The sequence below is a fragment of the Silene latifolia genome, chromosome 4, assembly GCF_048544455.1.
Source record: "Silene latifolia isolate original U9 population chromosome 4, ASM4854445v1, whole genome shotgun sequence".
Classification (NCBI taxonomy): Eukaryota; Viridiplantae; Streptophyta; class Magnoliopsida; order Caryophyllales; family Caryophyllaceae; genus Silene; species Silene latifolia.
Window position 1 is genome coordinate 105,498,590 of NC_133529.1, and position 18,219 is coordinate 105,516,808.

An 18,219-nucleotide genomic window follows, 5' to 3' on the forward strand; every position below is an offset into this window, starting at 1 on the left:
TAACCTTCCTTTTTTTTTAATGATATAGTAAATCGTTTCAGAATTAAATTCAATAACGAACAATTAACTACGGAGGAGTATTACTAAATTATAATTACGTTTTAATAATTACATAAAATTAGCCAAGACTGAATAAAATTCATAATAGAATTAAAAAATGATGGATCGATGAGGAAGTTAGGTACCCCTACTCGTCATGCATGCGAGTCTAAGTTATGTTTGGACAAAAAAGTTGAATGAATTGATTTGGGCTTTAAATGTTTCGTCTTTTACGTGTTTTGCATGTGAGGTATCAAAGGCAAAGTGGACGGTTCATATTTGATTGGGGCCGGATCACTCACACCACACCCTCCATTCGTTCTCAGACTGTTCTTTGTTACCACGTTTTTTTTTTTGTTTTTGTTTAATATCACCTTCTTAGTGGTAACTGGCAAGTATGGCTCCCATACCCAATGGATTTTCATTTCCTCGTACGAGCCTTAGCTGAAATTTGAACTTGCGCGACCAATCGAAAGATTTAATCTTCGCAAAAAAAAAAAAAAAACAAGGTAAACAGCGTCGTCGGTGTGGAGAGAGTGTGGTACGTCATGGAGTACATACATAAAGTGAGTTGTTAATTAACGAGATAAGAATGATTACCAAATTCCACCGAAACAAAAGCCTAATAAAGCACCAAGTCTAAATCTAATTCTCCAAGTTGGTGGGAACTCTTTATGGTTCCCCTAATACCTTTAAAGTAAAGAGGTAATGAAACTCTATTTCATTTTACAGCTAGTCTTACTTGTAAAGGATAGTGTCCATCACAAGTGAGAATTTGTGTTCATTTTAAGAAATGGATAATATCCTTCCAGTTGCCTTGGACAAAGTCGGATTCTCCTCCATCCATCTTATCAATTTGTAAATGAGTTTTTATACTTTATTTGAACACATGTGGGTCTCAAGTCAACAAGGCACTATAAGTATCCACGTCGTTTACCCTATCATGTTTGTTTTCTTTTTCCCATACTCTTCCTTCCTTCCTTCCTTCCACCTGTGCTAAGTGTGCTTGTCCTCATCTCTTTCTAAATAAAGTTAACTAACTTCATCATCGGTTCAACCTCCTTTTGTAGTAGTAATCTCTAGACTTGACTAGATTCCAACATGTCAAATTCATATACCCTCCTCCTCGACTAGGTTCGAGATGCACTTGTCATGTTGTTGCATCTTATATTTTCAAATAAATAATCGAGTATTCCATCACTCGAGTTAAGATGACACTATATCATCAAAGTCGCCCTTTTTACCATGTCTGTAAACCACTGAAAACCAACAGTATGCCACCTTGTGTTCCGTTCCAATGGTGTCACAACTCAGAACGTCAATATCCATCGTAGAAGCCAACGACAAATACAAAGTAGAGAGCGATTAGTACGACCACATTAGTGTATACAAGTATAGCCAACAAGAATTCCACAAATTCTAAAGTGTATTAAAGTAAATCATCACGATGATAGAATCATTGACGTGGCCCCCGGGATTAGTAGTATCAACACTCCTTTTCCCACCACTAAACCAATAAAGCGCTTGTTTTTCCGCTTTTATTTTCAAATTTCGATTCAAATTTCAATTTCTATTGATTAAATTCGATTAAGTTCAACTCCATTCGATTCGATTGATTGACTCCATTCGATTGATTCAAATTCAATTCACTCTCCATTAAATTCAAATTTCATTTTAGAACTTTACTAATTTAAATAATAGTTATTATTAATTTTGTTAACAATAATACTATTTTTTAAATATTAATATTATTTATTATTATTATAATTATAATTAATAATATTGTTAATAATTTATTTATTTACTTATTTATTATTATTACTATTATTATTATTATGATGATGATGAATATTATTATTAAAATGAATAATAATGTTATTAATGTTGTTGTGGTTGTTATTATTATTATTATTATTATTATTATTATTATTATTGTCGTTGTTATTATAATTATTATTGATATTATTATTAAAATTCATAACATTTATTGGTATTATTATTAAATTTCATAACATTTATTATTAATATTATTAATGAGGCACACCGAACCGATTTGACTCACTTGCCAATACGGGGTCTTACAAGTCAACACGCTTGCCAACATGGTTACAAATTCGCTTGGTACCCTACGAATCACAAATCGTTAAAATTCTAATCTAAGTTGATTCATCGAAAATACATGTAACACATTTTTTATAAGCGAATCGCGAATCGGTAAGGCGTATTCATAGCGAATATGGTAACCGTGCTTGTCAAACCATCATTTGAGGTACACATAAAACCTATAAATATCTCACTATTCACCAATCAATAGTAAAAACTTCTCACCAACAACTTCCTCTCTCTAGAAGTAAGACTACTCGAGCTACTACAAGAGGGCACATAGACCTTAGCTTCAAGCAAGGTCCCGACTATCCACCATTACCGTAAGGCATCAGAGAAGGACCTTTTGCATACCCTCTGAGGCCTTTGTTACGCGTGAAAGATCCATCCGAAGAGAGCAAGCATAGGCTCGAGATGCCATATGAGAGTAGGGCGTTGACTCGACCTGAATTCGAGAGTGTTTTATTCTAAACAATTATTTTACTAATATCATTATTAATATGACATTATTTATTATTGTTATTAAAAATATTATTAGTAGAAAAATACTATTTTTTCATGATTATTCATATATAATATTATAATTTTTTTCTTATAAATATTAATTTTAGTATTACTATTATACTATGAATATTAATATATTATAGTTGATAATAACAATAATATTGAATACTATTATTATTATTATTAATATGATTATTTCAGCTCAGCTCTAAAAAGCCAGAAAGAACAGGGCCTAACTACTGGAGTAATAACTACTTCGTATGATAATAATATTCTCATGTTTATTTAAAATTTGAGCATATCATGTATGCCTCGTCTCCATCCCATATAGTATTCTGTATTCACCGTGTATTTTCCAGCTGAACAAATTGGACATTCTTTGTGTATATTCAATAAATAAATGGCCAAGTTGGACAATGAATCATATTACAGTTAACTATTGTACAAACTTAACAGCAGCATTCAACCGAAAATCATACCTCTGCCATCAACAAGTCACCTGTATACCGGCTGGGCACAGTTCGATTGGTTTGATAGGGTTGAAACTTCAGCTGAACTCTTTTCAAGGTGTTGTAAAAAATCTATCACGCATGGGTCAGTCCACGGTGCCCCAAACGGCGCTTCATTTCCAGCAACCCATCCCAAATGACCACCCTTTGGAGTGATAATCAATACACAGTTCTCATTTTCCTGACACAAGGTAACAGTCTAAATAAGTACATGGTTTCAGACTTTCAGGCCTTCAGGGTATACAGCAAACTGCCTCCAGCCAAATTAGACACTATTAGGGAGTAAGGACTAAGCCAACAACATAGACAGCTCAGAAAACAAAATCTACAATGGTGGTAAAATATGGTATTGTCGTTCAAAACATAACACCACCAAAAAAATATTTATTAGCTATGTAGGTACTGAGATAGTGAGATAGGAGCGAAATGCAAAACTCTGAAGTATAATCCTGAAAAATAATTAAAACAAGGCTAAATTATCAATTACTCCCTTTTATAGTACACTTTTTCAAAATTACTCCCTTTTATAAAATTTTTTAAAAATTACTCCCAAAAAATTGCTGAAATTTTTAAATTGCTCCCAAATCCCTATTTTTGTACATTTAGGACGAAAATGCCCTTGATTCTCATATTATTTTTTCATTCTTCTTCTCTCTTTCTAATTGGGCAGAATTGAGTCATTTTGTTTGCTTCATATCTGGAGTTTCACATACACAAAAATTACGTTCTTTATACGGATAGAATCTTGAAGAAGTCTACTTTCTAATGGCGTTGGAATCAATAAGTTTTACCATGTGAATTTTGCCCAACAAGCCTTCAAAGATCGATACGATTTTATGATGATTTTGCGTCTTTCCACGAGAATTACGATTCCCGACAAACTACAAATCACCCAGAAGTCTACCTTACCAATTCGGAAACTAGACTCAAAGGGCTACAACCATGTGAAAGGGCGTTTACATTAAATCAAAATAACACCATGGAAATGGCTCCTCAATATCAGACACGAATCTGGAAAAATAGGGAATTTGGTCTTAAAATCGTATCGGTCTTTGAAGGCTTGTTGGGCAAAATTCACACAGTAAAACTTATTGATTCCAACGCCATTGGAAAGTAGACTTCTTCAAGATTCTATCCGTATAAAGAACGTAATTTTTGTCTATGTAAAACTCCAGATATGAAGCAAACAAAATGACCCAATTCGGGTTTGGAATTCCCTGTTTTTCCAGATTCGTGTCTGATATTGAGGAGCCATTTCCTTGGTGTTATTTTGATTTAATGTAAACGCCCTTTTACATGGTTGTAGCCCTTTGAGTCTAGTTTCCGAATTAGTAAGGTAGACTTCTGGGTGATTTGTAGTTTGTCGGGAATCGCAATTCTCGTGGAAGGACGCAAATCTGTCATAAAATCGTATCAGTTTTTGAAGGCTTGTTGGGCAAAATTCACACGGTAAAACTTATTGATTCCAACGCCATTAGAAAGTAGACTTCTTCAAGATTCTATCCGTATAAAGAACGTAATTTTTGTGTATGTGAAACTCCAGATATGAAGCAAACAAAATGACTCAATTCTGCCCAATTAGAAAGAGAGAAAGAAGAATGAAAAAATAATATGAGAATCAAGGGCATTTTCGTCCTAAATGTACAAAAATAGGGATTTGGGAGCAATTTAAAAATTTCAGCAATTTTTTGGGAGTAATTTTTAAAAATTTTTATAAAAGGGAGTAATTTTGAAAAAGTGTACTATAAAAGGGAGTAATTGATAATTTAGCCTTAAAACAAAATGAAACAAGATAAGCCATACCTCAATGGCTTTGCGGGGAATGCCCCTGGCTGGAGCAATGGGATCATTTGCAGCCTGCACAATAGCAACTCTTTTGTTTGGATACAAATTCAAAAAAGGATGGAAGGTCAAGGGACGGAAAGGGATGTAGACAATTTTATTCCAAATATTTGCCATATAAGAGGGAAAATTAATCCCTCCATTTCCTTCCGTTCATTTTTCTCAAACCCAACCTACTACCCAAACAAGGGAAATCACATCCCTCCCATTTCATCCAACACCCTTCCATCAATTCCGAGGGAAAGGGAGGGAAGGGATTTGGAGGGAGACAATTTCCTTTGTTTGGGTACCAAAATGGGGATAGAGTGATTTGACGGGAAGGGAAAATGGATCCTCCATTTCTCTCCTCCAATGCAAATTATTTTCCCTCTATTATTTCCGGCCAACAAAAGAAAGATTTGGAGGAAAAATCAGCTCCCTTTCCCTTAATTTTTTTATCGAAACAAAGGGTAATACTCTCGCTCAACCGATTGTTACATAAAACCGAAAAGAGTAAACCTTGTCTCTTGTCTAAGGGCTTGTTTGGATACCAAAATAGGAGGGAAAGGGAAAGGAGGGGAGGGGAAGGGAAGGGAAGTGGAAATGGGAATGGAAAGTGGATGTTTGGATACAATTTCCCTCCAAATCTTTCCTATGGTGGAAAGATTTTGATTTGCCTGAGGAGGGAAAATGGATCCCTACAAATCCCTCCCCCTCCATTTCCCTCTACCCTTATTTGCTATCCAAACAAGGGATTTTAAATCCCCACTCTCCCTCCCTTTCCTTTCCCTCCAAATCCCTCCATCCAAACACACCCTAAAGACCTATTATGTGACTCATTAGACAAGTACACAGCCTCAGTACTCTGTTGGGACCGCAAATGACCTAACCAAAACCACTCTACCCTAAACCAGCCAATCCTGAATGGCCCAAAGAGAATGAAATGACCTTTCCAAAAGCACGCCTGAAAAAAACAAAAGAAAAAAAAAGCCCAAAAAGGAGCCAGGTTACCCATTTTCTTGGCTATGGTACTCAGACTCTTCAATTTTGAGGCCATATTCTTATCTGTTGTAACACTCAAGAACCTGGGTATTGAATCCTTACCTAACACTCGCCAATTAGACACTTCTCTGAGGAAAATGCAAAAAAGAAAGGCTTGCATGAGCATGACAAAAGTGGAGGAAATGTATGGTATGTGAAACTTCCTGTATGATTTTTTTGACGATTTTAAGGAGACGTGTCTCATACATGTTTTCTTTTCACTTACAATAATCTCAATATTTCACACTTTTTATAAGATTTATGTTCTAAAGACATATCTCTATCATGGTGTCTAAGGGTTTGAGCCATTACGAGTCGGACACTTAGATATATAACCGTGTGAGATACCAATACCCATGCCCGAAGAACAAAGTTAAGGCAGATCTATCTACAGTACTTCAATTTCTTCTCCTACTTTATGGCGTCATTTATTGTAAGATATCGTTCTATTTATCAGGCAGAAGACCTTAAGGGTGTGTTTGGATTGATGGATTTGGAGGGAAAGGAAAGGGAGGGAAAGTAGGGGACTTAAACTCCCTTGTTTGGATAGGAAATAAGGGTGGAGCGAAATGGAGGGGGAGAGATTGGGAGGGATCCATTTTCCCTCCTCCAAGGCAAATCAAAATCTCTCCACAATAGGCAAGATTTGGAAGGAAATTGTATCCAAACACCCACATCCCATTTCCCCTCCCCTTCCCTTCCCTCCTTTTCTCTTCCCCCCTTCTCCCTCCCCTCCCTTTCCCTCCACTTTTGCTATCCAAACACACCCTAAGAAGGCATTGATGCCCTCCTCTGTTCTATTTTTAGCAACAATCAATGCCAGCAAAATGAAAAACCACGAATGTAGGCAATGTTAAGTATACTTGGATGCAAAGCAATGGCGTCTGAACGTATTTAATTGAGTCTGCACTGCTTGAATGCAAATAGTAGTCGTCAGCTGACTTGAACCCGAAAGAAACTGCAGCAATTTTCAATAGTAATGCACATAAGCCACAGATACCGAAAAGATAAACAGAAAACTGTTTATACTGAATAGCAAAAGACTTGAATGGACCTCGTGTCAACCCTTCATCAAACTCCTTCACAGTCTTGGCATTTGCAACCATTGGGATGTTGTAATCCCCACCAATGTCTTCAAATAATGGGGCATGTCTGAGGAAGCAAATTGATCATGAAATGCAGTTCAAACCAAAAATTTAAGAAATCACAGCAGCAGTTTTAAGAGCATCTAAACAAGGATAACAGGTTTTCAGTTTCAGCATCATTACACTTTGAAAATTCTAGAGAGACTGTTTGCAAGTGCTTTATCATAAATGTTATTAAACCCCTTGCGGAAGTCCTCATCTGCGATGGGCAGATTGAAAGGGTTACACAGGGACACCGCCCCAGCAAGTGAGCAGTTATGAGATTCCTGAAACAGATAGCAGATTAGCAATGGTAAGAATAACTAGGACTGCAAAATTTGCTGGAGGCAGACGAGAGTGTACACAACTAAAGCAAAGATACTATCATCTACTCAATGCTGCGATGCCGAAAACACAGAGAATGTTAAAATCTCGGTCAAGCTTTTCAACATAATGAACTGCAACGGTTTTGTTTCACTATATATGGCAAAAGTATAGCTTCCATACAAATTCACACGAAATAAAAAGTATCGTTCACTAAAAAATAACATTTCTACCAGACTACGGATTACTATATCGCTAAAATCGATTGACACAGACCAAGATGCAAGGTTAGCAACATATTGAAAGATGAAAAGGTAGAAATGAGCGCAAAACAAATGCATATGATCATGTAACCTATCTGATCTTGTTACGGAAGTTGGCCCAAAGTGAAGCATGAATCGTGACTGGTAATTCAAGAGGGCATGGGTGATGGGTATGTGCATATTCTCCTTCCTAAACATGGGCTATAGTAGCAGCATGAGCATCTATATTTACGTTATACACTAGGTAGCATTATGATTCTTGGTAAAGTCCATTAGTGAGCATTGGCAGAATTCATATGAGAATCTGATAATGTACTCCGTAGTAGGTAAGAAGACGAAGAAGATGATAAATGAAACGAAGCAGAACGAGAGGGGGGGCAAGAATAAAGGAGTAATGGGAAACCTGAGCCAAATAACGAACAAGAATATTAGCACCAAGAGACCAGCCAACAGCATATAGATTGGCCTGAGGATACCTAGCCCCAACATGGGCAACCACTTGAGTGATATCCCCTGTGAATGAAGCGGAATAAAACTGCAGCAATAATAATTGATAATAAAATAATGTATGAGTAGTATTCTATAATTATTAGGGATTTGTTTAAATTGTTGAGGAATTGATTGATACCTGAGGGGTAGTAACGGGGCTATTAGCACAGCCACGACTATTGAAGACAACAACACGCCAACCCAGATTCCTGGCCCTGATCAACATGTGTCTGACGTAAGAGTCGCCGCTACCTCCAGTAAGACCCGGCAGCAAAATCAAGGTAGGAGAGTCGGGAGGAAGGTTGAAGTGATCTCCGGCGACCCAATCGAGAGCGACAGCGCCATCATCAGGAGTTCTGATACACTCGCGCTTGAAAGTGAGAGTGGGGAGTGACCTGAAGAATGATGCGAAAATGGTTTCCAAGTGACGGTTCAATCCGATAACAGGGAAAGGGCGGTAGGGGCGCTGTAGAGTGTTGTGGAGGGAAGGGAGGTACTTAATCAGGCCACCCCCGCATACATCAAGAGAAGGATGCACACCAACCTCCGACGATGATGATAATGATGATGACATAATGGGTCTGTAATAACTACTGGACATGCTGCTGCTGCTGCCCAAGTACGGGGGTTTGTATGTGTATGTGTGTCTCACTCTTGTTATTGTCGTCCACTGCACTAACGCCATTTTTCTCTATTATTATATTAATTTAATACGGACTACAGGACTACCTTCTTTTTCGGCCTTTACTCCCACTCCCAATCGTCTTCGCCCAACATTTTGGAATCGAGACTCTCTATTGCTCAACGCTTCAATCTTCATCACCACCGAATTACAACCATTTTTTAAAAAAAAAAAAAATTGTCGTTTGGTTGGCCGCTTAGAAATGGAACTAGTTTTAAACCCGTGCAAATTGCACGGGTAAATTATTTGAGAAGGAATTATAAAAATTGTAATTATAGAGTAAGTTTTAAAATAAAGTAATCAAATCTCCCTATTTTTTGTTTAACTATATAGACAATTGAGTTATAATAAAGAAGATTTTAGATTTGAATTAAAAATTTCATGTGCAATTAGTATAAATAATATATTAGTGTCAATTGGCCGGATAATTGTCATGGTAAAATACGCCATCTTGAGTCTTGTTAGCTAAATTTGAGTCTCTACTCGGCCTTGTTACTCAGGCGGCCTCAAAAAAAGTTGACTTACATAGATAAAACTAAATTATTGATTTAAAATTACCATAGAATTAGTGAATTGAAATTACAAATTGTTAATCCGTTTTTCCATTTAATTGCACCCGTGCACATGACCAAATGAAAGTTTTGACCCGTACATATCTTAAAATGTAAATTCTGACCTAATTTTCATTTAGTACAAATTGTTACTTGGTAGACGAACAAAATAAGAATTGACCCGTGCAAGTTTCAATTGTTTTTATTATATATTGTAATCATTTTATTAGTATCTCATTGTATACTATTTATACTCGTTTTATTGTGTTTTGTACCATTTTTTTATCAATTTGTAACCGGTCTCTCAAAAACTGAATTGGCAGATCGTCTCTCAGGAGATCTACTCTAAGTTAATAATAGGAACATAGCACAATACAATCAGGTGAAGATGAAAAATTTGGAAGGACGTGTTAAATTGACCCGCTAGATCTTGACTTGCGATTTAAAAGGCCCGAAACAAAATAACCCCAAAATTTGGGGGGAAAAATTATTATATATCGGATGTACTATATCACTTAATATATAATTGAATTTTTGTGTATTTTTTCTGAATTTTATAAAGTTTATAAATTACATTTTAGTTTTTTTTACCTTAAACTTTTTCTGAGTTTATATGTAATGTTTTTGAGCTATGTTGTAATTTTTCGAGTTTAATGGTTAAGTGTATGAATTCAAAAGCTTTATAATAAAACTCATAATTTTTAAAATAAAACTCAAATTTTTTATCTTAAACACAAAAACTATACCATATAATGTAATACATCAGATATATAGCCTACTTAATGCTAATTTGGGGTTAATATATGTGACCTAACTCACAAATAAGATAAATTAGCTAAATTTGTATATGTATATATAAATAGAAAAATACGTATTATAAGATTAATATTTTAAAAAAAGTGATAATATGATAATTTTTTTTTCAAGTTAAGATTTGGTACTCCTATCTTTTGTTCACAATTTATATTATTTGTGAGAGTATTCTCATAAGAGGAACAGATTTATGAGATATAGAACGAATAACAATATGAGATATCTTAATATACAAATTCGTATAAAGACGGTTTTAGTTTAAAACAATTCTTTCATCCGACTAAAGTAAAGTTGTAAATAAAAAAGTTATAAAGTGTCTTAACTTAAGACGGTGTTAAGTAGACCGATCTTAATAAGGCCCATGTAAATCAAATTTCAGAAAAAATGGCCCACATAAACACATCAAATGCTCATTATATTTTCTTATCAATTAAATTTTATATAAAATGCAAAAGAAAGTAGCCCTGGCCACTACAATCAGTTGCTCCAGCCTCCAAGCCTCCAACTTAGTAAGTAGCCGCTCCTCTACCCCTTTTGTCTCTTTTAATCCTTCTCCATCTCAATTTTTGATTAATTAATTTCAACAATCTTTGATTTAAACTTTACCCAAAAAAAAAAAAACCCAATCTTTGATTATTGATTTCATCAGTCTTTTATGCAAAATTACTTCTGAGCATGTGACAATCCAAATCTAGTGCTCTTATATATTAGGTATTTTCATATTAGACTGAATCCTTCTTATTTACTTGTGTAGTTATACTGATTTCGTTTTGATAATGTAAAATCTATTTTTTTGGTGATTAACAATTGAGCTGGATAATTTACGTGCATTTCTTTTATAAAAAAAATCATTTTTTTTGTTTATATGATCATTTTATAAATTTTCTTTTTAACTGAAGGTTATTTAAATTTTAATTATGATTTTTGGGTGTAAATAAGATGTACTCACTTGGTTATTAGTTATATTGGTTAATTATTAGCTATATTTATTTTCAAAAATTAATTACTACTAATAATAATTTATTATTATTATTTTTACCGTAAAAAAAAATATACGAAACCCGTGCAAAATTTGTTAAATCCGTTATACAAAACTCGTGCAAATTTTGTTAAATCCCAATATAAAAAGTATAAGACTGCGGTAGTATGCTATATATGCAATGAAATCTATTTTTTGAAAATTATATAATCGATTCATAACTAATAATTTGTCAATTATAAGAGTCAAAAAAAATAATTTGTCAATTATAAAAAATTGTAAATAATGTTTTTAATAAATTATAAACTTGTATTGAGGTAAACTGTGAATTGTTGTAAACTTTTGTAAAGTTTAGCCTGTTTCTTCTCGCATGTATCAAATATCAAATGTGTAATTAATTCTATCATAGAACGTGGCCCAATTTTTCAGCAAAGAAAATTCTACTTTTGACTTTTTGATTTTTAACCACAGAGCGACACATAGGCTCTGAGGTTGTTCCTTTAATAAATAGGATGGATTGGAATTTAAAATCATAGGAGTATGAGATTCTAACTCCATACCTTTTAAAACTTGTTGGTTCATTGAGAAAATAAACATAAATGTATAAAGTTTGAATACATGGAGAAGAGGTGAATATGAGATTTCAAGGGGTTAACATGTACTCCCTCTGTCCCGGTCATTTGTTGTCCTTTTCCATTTTTGGGTGTCTCAGTCATTTGTTGTCATTTCTATTTTAAGAATGAACTTGATGAGTAATTTGATCATTCTCATTCAATTTGTTCCACTTGTCATTTGGTTATTGGTCCTATCCTCTTTCCTTGGTCTTTGTGCCAAAACCAAAGGACAACAATTGACCGGGACGGAGGGAGTAGTTAGAATTCATTGGATATCTAAGGCCTATTCTTTTGGACTTAATTTCAGTTCTTATAAAGTTCAGTTCAGCTTGAAAGGAAAAATACCGGTTGTCGTAAATGCTAGAATTAACCTATCAAACAAACAATTTATAAGTCAAACTAACTCTAGACTACTCTAATTGTTAAAATAACATAGTGCAAATAAGGGTCGAACCCAAGAGAATGACATTTAAGCTAAAGTCTTGAATTGTAAACTATTAACCACTAGTTAAGACTCTACTTACTAACTAAGATACTAATGACAATTTAAACTCAACCATTGAACTAATCACAAACAATGGGTATTAACAATTGTTCCGGGTGTAATTCCAGAGCAGATATTCGTTACCACTCGTAGCTTGTAGAATGTCGTCTTTGGTTGAATCCTTCTTTCCTTAATTGTTCCTCTCGGCCTCTCCTGCAACAATGAACGAACTGAGGGCTTGGCTTTGTACCAAGCGTACTCACTCCGACGCTCAAGTCAGTAAACTTAAGGGATAAGTTGTTACTTGGCTGAAAGTATATTGTAGAGAGATAAGGAAGATTATACCAGATGAATAGTGTCTTTTAGGTTAAGTTCTGGATTCTTTCCTCAATGAAGGTTGAGGAGTATTTATAGACTTTCACCTTTTGTCACGTAGTGGCCAAGTGGCCAAGTGGCTAGCAGGTGGAAAGACTGATCTACCCCTCGGCCGAGGGACCTATGGCAGGCCGGCGGGCCCTGTTGGCTCACCGCCGAGGGGTCTTGGATATGAGTACGCGGGTATGTGTCCCGGCTGGCGGGTTGCCATGCCGAGACCCAGGCTGATAGGCCGATGGGCTGCATCGGCTAGGCTGCCTAAGTCGTCGACTTGCTGTGGATATCTTTGACCTTGCTCAATATGTTGACTTGGTCAGCGGTGCAGAATATGCCCCATCAATTTGCCCCCAGCGTAGTCTATGTCGTGGTATGGGCTCCGATGTACATTTGAGCGTATATTCTGCGCAAGTAATTTGTAAAAAATTTTCTGCATCGGCTTCTTCTGCGGCGGCTTCTTTTACCTCGGCCTGGTCTTTCTTAGGCCGTACCATATCGCCCCTCCACGTGGATGCGTAAAGGGCATCCGATGTGGAAAACAAAGTGACGCTGGCCGAGACCAGGGTTGAGAGTGCCGGTTGTTTTTGATTGCCCCCGGCCGGCGCTACCTAGCTTGGTTGATCGAGTGGCCGGCGGAGAACAGATGCTTGGGAATTTGTTGAGGAAGGTGAATAGGCGGAGAGATATGAATGAGCGTGTTGAAGACGCTTGGTCACTGTTGCATTGATTGACGTCCAACTGTTGCAACGATTGACATCCCGTGGTTGCATGTCCGACACGTGTCCGTTTTTGATTGGATGACGCTTCATGGGTCGTTTTTCTCGATTGGTCCTTCTTTATGGGCTTTTCCTATAAATAGGGCGATTATTCCGTGAAATTGGCCACCAATTTCATTCTCCAAAATTTTCTTCTCTCTAAACTTTCAAGGGCTTCTTTGTCTTCTAATTTTCAGAGTTGTTACTCCGGCGAGTGTTTTTCTTCAAGGTAAACAAACAAATTTCTTCACTTTTTATTTTGTTAAATAATTATTGCTATTATGTCTTCTGCTGACGTCGGGCCTAGCAAACCGGCGCGGGGGGGTTCCCCGTCGCGTCTTGATGAGGAGGAGAAGTTGGACGCCCTCCTGATAAGGCCTGGGGGCCCTAGGTCTCCTTCTCCTGAAGTTGATCCTCGAATTTTGGAGGAATGGGAGGATGACGATGATGTCGAAAATGACGCAGACGATTTTGGTGATGATGCTGAAAAGGCTCGTCCCAAAGAGGGGAGGCAAGACGTTATGGATCACGGTGACGTACGCAAGGTACGCGTTGACCGAGCTTGGACCCATAAGTTGGCCGGTTGTTCCGGTGAGACATTTTTCGAGGGCCATTTCTTCTTTGGCAGGGGATACAAGATTGTTATCCCCGAGGAGGGTCAGGCCGTCTGTTGCCCTCCACGGGCCATACCGGGCGTATACATGCGACACTTGGAGTACGGGCTCCGGTTTCATTTGAATGAGTACGTCATGGCCATTATCAAAGCTATGAACGTCGCTGTGGCCCAACCGCATCCGTTGGCCATGAGGACGATAGTCGGCTTTGTGTGGCTTTGTCTTTTCAAGGGGAGGCCCGACGGTGAATTTATTCCGCCGGCTTCATTATCTCCAGCCGTCAATCTCTGGCCGCGTTGGTTGGTACAGTGTGCACATGGAGAAGGGTTATGTCTCTGTTGACAAACTTACTTCTTGCAAAGACGGGAGAGACCGGTGGGTGTACGTTAAGGTGCCGGATGACTATCCGCTGCCCCGCTGCTTTCAGCACCAAGTTAACTTGCGGTGTGAGACTAAGGCGGAGCATGACAGATGGGTCACCCGGAAAAAGCTCAAGATGGATGCCAGCAAGGTCCTTCTTAAAGAGGATGAGAAGCTGGCGATGAGGCTTTTTGAGGCGGACAAGAGTGGGGTGCCGAAAAGATGGATTCCCCCAACGCAGATCATTCTTCAGGATGAGCCGCTCTGCCATGTCGGCCTCATACCGGCCTTAGCACAGGGTGAGTGGGGTCGGTATGAGGCCCATCACCGCTGTCAATGTTCCTGTTTTTCGAACTTCGATTTATTTCTTCTACTTAATTCTTGCTTTATTTCCTTCGCAGACTACTTTGGACCGGATTTGTCTGAGGATATCCTCCGGAGAATGGGGCTGCACAAAGACAAAACCGTTGCTAACTTGCATCCCAAGGCTCTGACCCATGACCGCAGGACGTCGCCGAATGATCTTATGGACCAGCAGCTGAAAAGCTTGAATGTGGTGGAGGCCCAGGCGAAGGTTGTTAGTAACATGCCGCGCCATACGCGAAAAACAAAGCCTTCGGCGGTGATGGCGTCGACATCGGCTCCGCCTTCCATCCCCCCTGTTCAGAAGGAGACGGTGGAGATCGTTTATATCTCCAATGGGGATGACTCCGATGAGGAGGAGGGGTCGCCCCTTGTCCGTAAAAGAAAGCGCATGCCTTTTCCGCTTGTTTTGCCTGCTGCCGACGAGGAAATGCGCCCTTCGGCCAAGAAGGCCAAGCACGGTATTGATCTATCCGGTGGCTCAGATTTAGCCGGTTCATCAGCGCCGCGATGATGACAGCTCTTGGCATGCCTATGTATGTTGATACGATGCTTTTTTTTTTTTTTTTTTTTTTTTTTTTTTTTTTTAATTTTGTAGATCAGCCGCTGTCGACCGCCGCTCTTGTTGAGCAGCGAGTGGAGGAGAACCCCGCGCAGGCTGGTGATCATAACGTCGCCATTGACTCTTCATCCCAGAAGGTTTCCCCCTCCCAGCTTGTAGCGGAAAGCGCGAGGTTGATCAAGAGCGGCGAGGCGAACGAGCCGACCGGTGCTCGTATCATGGAGCAGAGAAGGCCGTGGCTCAATCCGCTTTTGAGCTTAATGCCACTAAGAAGGTGGCCGCGAAGGCGAAGTGGATCTTCTCAATGAGCGAGAGGCTTAGGGGGAGGCTGAGAAAGCGCTCTTGGGAGAGAAAGCTCGGGGAGGACGCTGAAAAGGAGGTCCTTCTTTGAGAGAGCCAAGGCCGAGGCCGCTGCGGCCGAAGTTGAAAAGTCGTCTTGCGAAGTGTGACCTTGTTCGAGGCACGCCGACCTTTATCTCCAGCAGAGGAATGAATTCGAGGAACGGTTTCGAGATCCGGGGAAGGTGATTCGGAGCAAGGAGGCCATCATCAGGCAAAAGGAGGACGACATTGAGATGCTCCAAACCGACATGCTCCCTAACATGTGCGCCGAATTCCGGGATCTGGCCGAAGACGCTGCCAGGGAAGTGATTGGGGAACTCTTCCCTCTTGAAGGTTCCTTCCCGTGGGGCAGATTTAATGAGCTGTTTGACGACAAGCTCGAAGCTAAGGAGAATGCCGTGGAGGAGAGAGCCAAGGAGGCGGTGAGGGTGAAGATAGAGAAAGAGGCGGCCGAGGAGGCAGCAGCCCTTGCTGAGAAGGCAAAGACGGCCAATGAGGAGGCCAAGAGAATGAGGAAGCCGAGGCCGCGAGGCAAAGGCCGAGGCGCCGAAAGCCGAGGCCGCCAGAAAACCGTTGGGTTGCCCATCGAAGGAGATGCTGCTACCGCTGCTGATGGCGAGCAGCAACAGACATAGGGAGATGATATCTGTACCCTTTTGCCTTTCTGTCTTTGTATTTTGTACAACTTTGGTAGGTTGTCTTTTGGCTGACCCTTATGGGGACGGCCGTCGTTTGTATTTCTTGTAATTTGTTGAACATATTTAATAAGAGCTCGTTTCTTCTGCCTCCGGCTTGGCCGAGGTCTTTACCTCATTCCTTTTTCTTGTGCTAATAGTTGAGCGCCTCAATCTGTACTTAACGTTTTCACTTTGTCTCTGGCTCGGCCGAGGTCTTTTCTCGTCCTTGTCTGAGTTTTTTTTTTTTTTTTTTCATGTTATTAATTGGGCGTCTCCTTTGTTTCCGCCTTGGCTTGGCCGAGGCAGTCTAGAGTGCGTTCCTCAACTGTGTAACGCTTCTAAGGCGTTTTGATCGCTTTGCGAGTATCAACTGCGCCGGTCGTGACCGTCGAGGTGTTTGTTTCCTGAGGGTGATTGCCATTCTTGCCGGTGTGACGGTGTCAGCCGGCAAGTGCTCCTTGTTATTGACTGCCGTGGCGTCTACCATTTGGAGTGACTGCGACGGCGTCAAACCTCTTGGGGTGACCGCCGTGGCATCTACCACTTGGAGTGACTGCGACGGCGTCAAACCTCTGGGGGTGACTGCCGTGGCGTCTACTACTTGGGGTGACTGCGACGGCGCCTACTTCTTGATGGAGACTGCCGTGGCGTCTACCACTTGGAGTGACTGCGACGGCGTCAAACCTCTTGGGGTGACTGCCGTGGCGTCTACTACTTGGGGTGACTGCGACGGCGCCTACTTCTTGATGGAGCGCCGCTCTTGTCGGTATGACGGTGTGAGTCGACGTCACATCGATAGAGATCGCCGCTCTTGTCGGTATGACAGTGCGGCCGCGTCTCACGCTTCCTAGTGACTATGGGGAAAATGAACATTTTGATGGAAGACTTGGACGATTTTTCATTAGATAAAAACATGCGTCGGGGTGCCCACAGCTGTTTTGGACACCTCCGCCGCTACACAGAGTTTTCCCGAGATTACCAGTGTCCTAACGGTTTTATCAAAGGCACACCTTCCCGGTCAACCGCTGGCTACATCCATGAGGTCGCCCTCCTGTTGTAAGGATAGACTTTTCCCTTTCTCTGATTTCTTTGCCACTTTGAGGGATTGCATGTTGCATCCTCTGGCAGCTATCTGGACGTTGACCACCTCGTCATTCTCGTCTTTGGAGACGAGCTTATGCGCTTCCCCCCCGGTCCGAGACATACATCAGTGTTAGGGCCCGGATGGACATCACTGCGTCAGCCTCGCTCAGGGTGACTCGGCCTATGAGAACGTTGTAGGCGGACGAGCCGTCGATGACCACGAACTCAGCTAGGACATTCTTAGCCGCATTCTTTTCGCCGAACGTCACCGGGAGTCTGATTGATCCCAGTGGTACCAGGCCGGCCCCAGAGAAGTCGTATAGTGGGTTGGTGCGGGGGCTCAAGTCCTTGACTTTCAGTGCCGAGGCCGAGGAAGCACTCCCGAACATGATGTTCGTGTACGCGCCCGTGTCAATCGGGCACCTCTTGACCAGGTGGTTGGATATGTCCAAATTGACTACAAGTGGGTGTTTGTGAGGAGCGATGACTCCTTCGTAGTCCTTCCTTCCAATGGTTATATCGGGGATGTTGGAAGCGGGGATCGTTGTGTTGGGCACAAAGTTGATGGCTCGATATAGCTCGTTCGGAGTGCCGTTTGTGTCCATGAGCGGACCCTCCGTTCTCGTTACCCCCGATGACAACATGGATCACTCCTATCCGTTCAAAGACGGATTTCTTACCCGAATCGGCGTCGGTCTTTTGGCCTTTGGCAACGTACTTGCCGAGGCTCCCCTTCCGGATCAGCTCTTCA

At 40.2% G+C, this 18,219-nt stretch overlaps 1 protein-coding gene across 3 annotated transcripts; it reads right to left on the reverse strand.

Moving 5' to 3' along the window:
* Nucleotides 1-2,245: 2,245 nt before the first annotated feature.
* Nucleotides 2,246-9,035, reverse strand: LOC141653715 (embryogenesis-associated protein EMB8). Of its 3 annotated transcripts, XM_074461556.1 has the most exons (8): nt 8,357-8,986; nt 8,132-8,263; nt 7,286-7,428; nt 7,072-7,169; nt 6,881-6,975; nt 4,959-5,012; nt 3,126-3,336; nt 2,246-2,587 (listed from the first exon to the last, which is right to left on the reverse strand). In XM_074461556.1, exons 1-7 carry the CDS (start codon nt 8,900-8,902, stop codon nt 3,142-3,144), a joined length of 1,263 nt encoding a protein of 420 aa, XP_074317657.1. In that variant the 5' UTR covers nt 8,903-8,986; the 3' UTR covers nt 2,246-2,587; nt 3,126-3,141. The 3 variants fall into 3 exon arrangements, with proteins under 3 accessions (XP_074317657.1, XP_074317656.1, XP_074317658.1); XM_074461555.1 differs by lacking the exon at nt 2,246-2,587 and having other exon boundaries at nt 2,927-3,336; nt 8,357-9,035; XM_074461557.1 differs by lacking the exons at nt 2,246-2,587; nt 3,126-3,336; nt 4,959-5,012 and adding an exon at nt 6,171-6,483 and having other exon boundaries at nt 6,785-6,975.
* Between the last annotated feature and the right edge of the window lie 9,184 nt (nt 9,036-18,219).

What these genes read in the sequence shown, in the direction of transcription:
- LOC141653715 (XM_074461556.1), bottom strand. Translation starts at nt 8,902, where the DNA reads ATGGCGTTAGTGCAGTGGACGACAATAACAAGAGTGAGACACACATAC. An exon ending in GCCCCGTTACTACCCCTCAG is followed by an intron (nt 8,264 to 8,356) that starts GTATCAATCAAT and finishes TTATTGCTGCAG; the next exon opens with TTTTATTCCGCTTCATTCAC. An exon ending in TGATGAAGGGTTGACACGAG is followed by an intron (nt 6,976 to 7,071) that starts GTCCATTCAAGT and finishes AAATTGCTGCAG; the next exon opens with TTTCTTTCGGGTTCAAGTCA.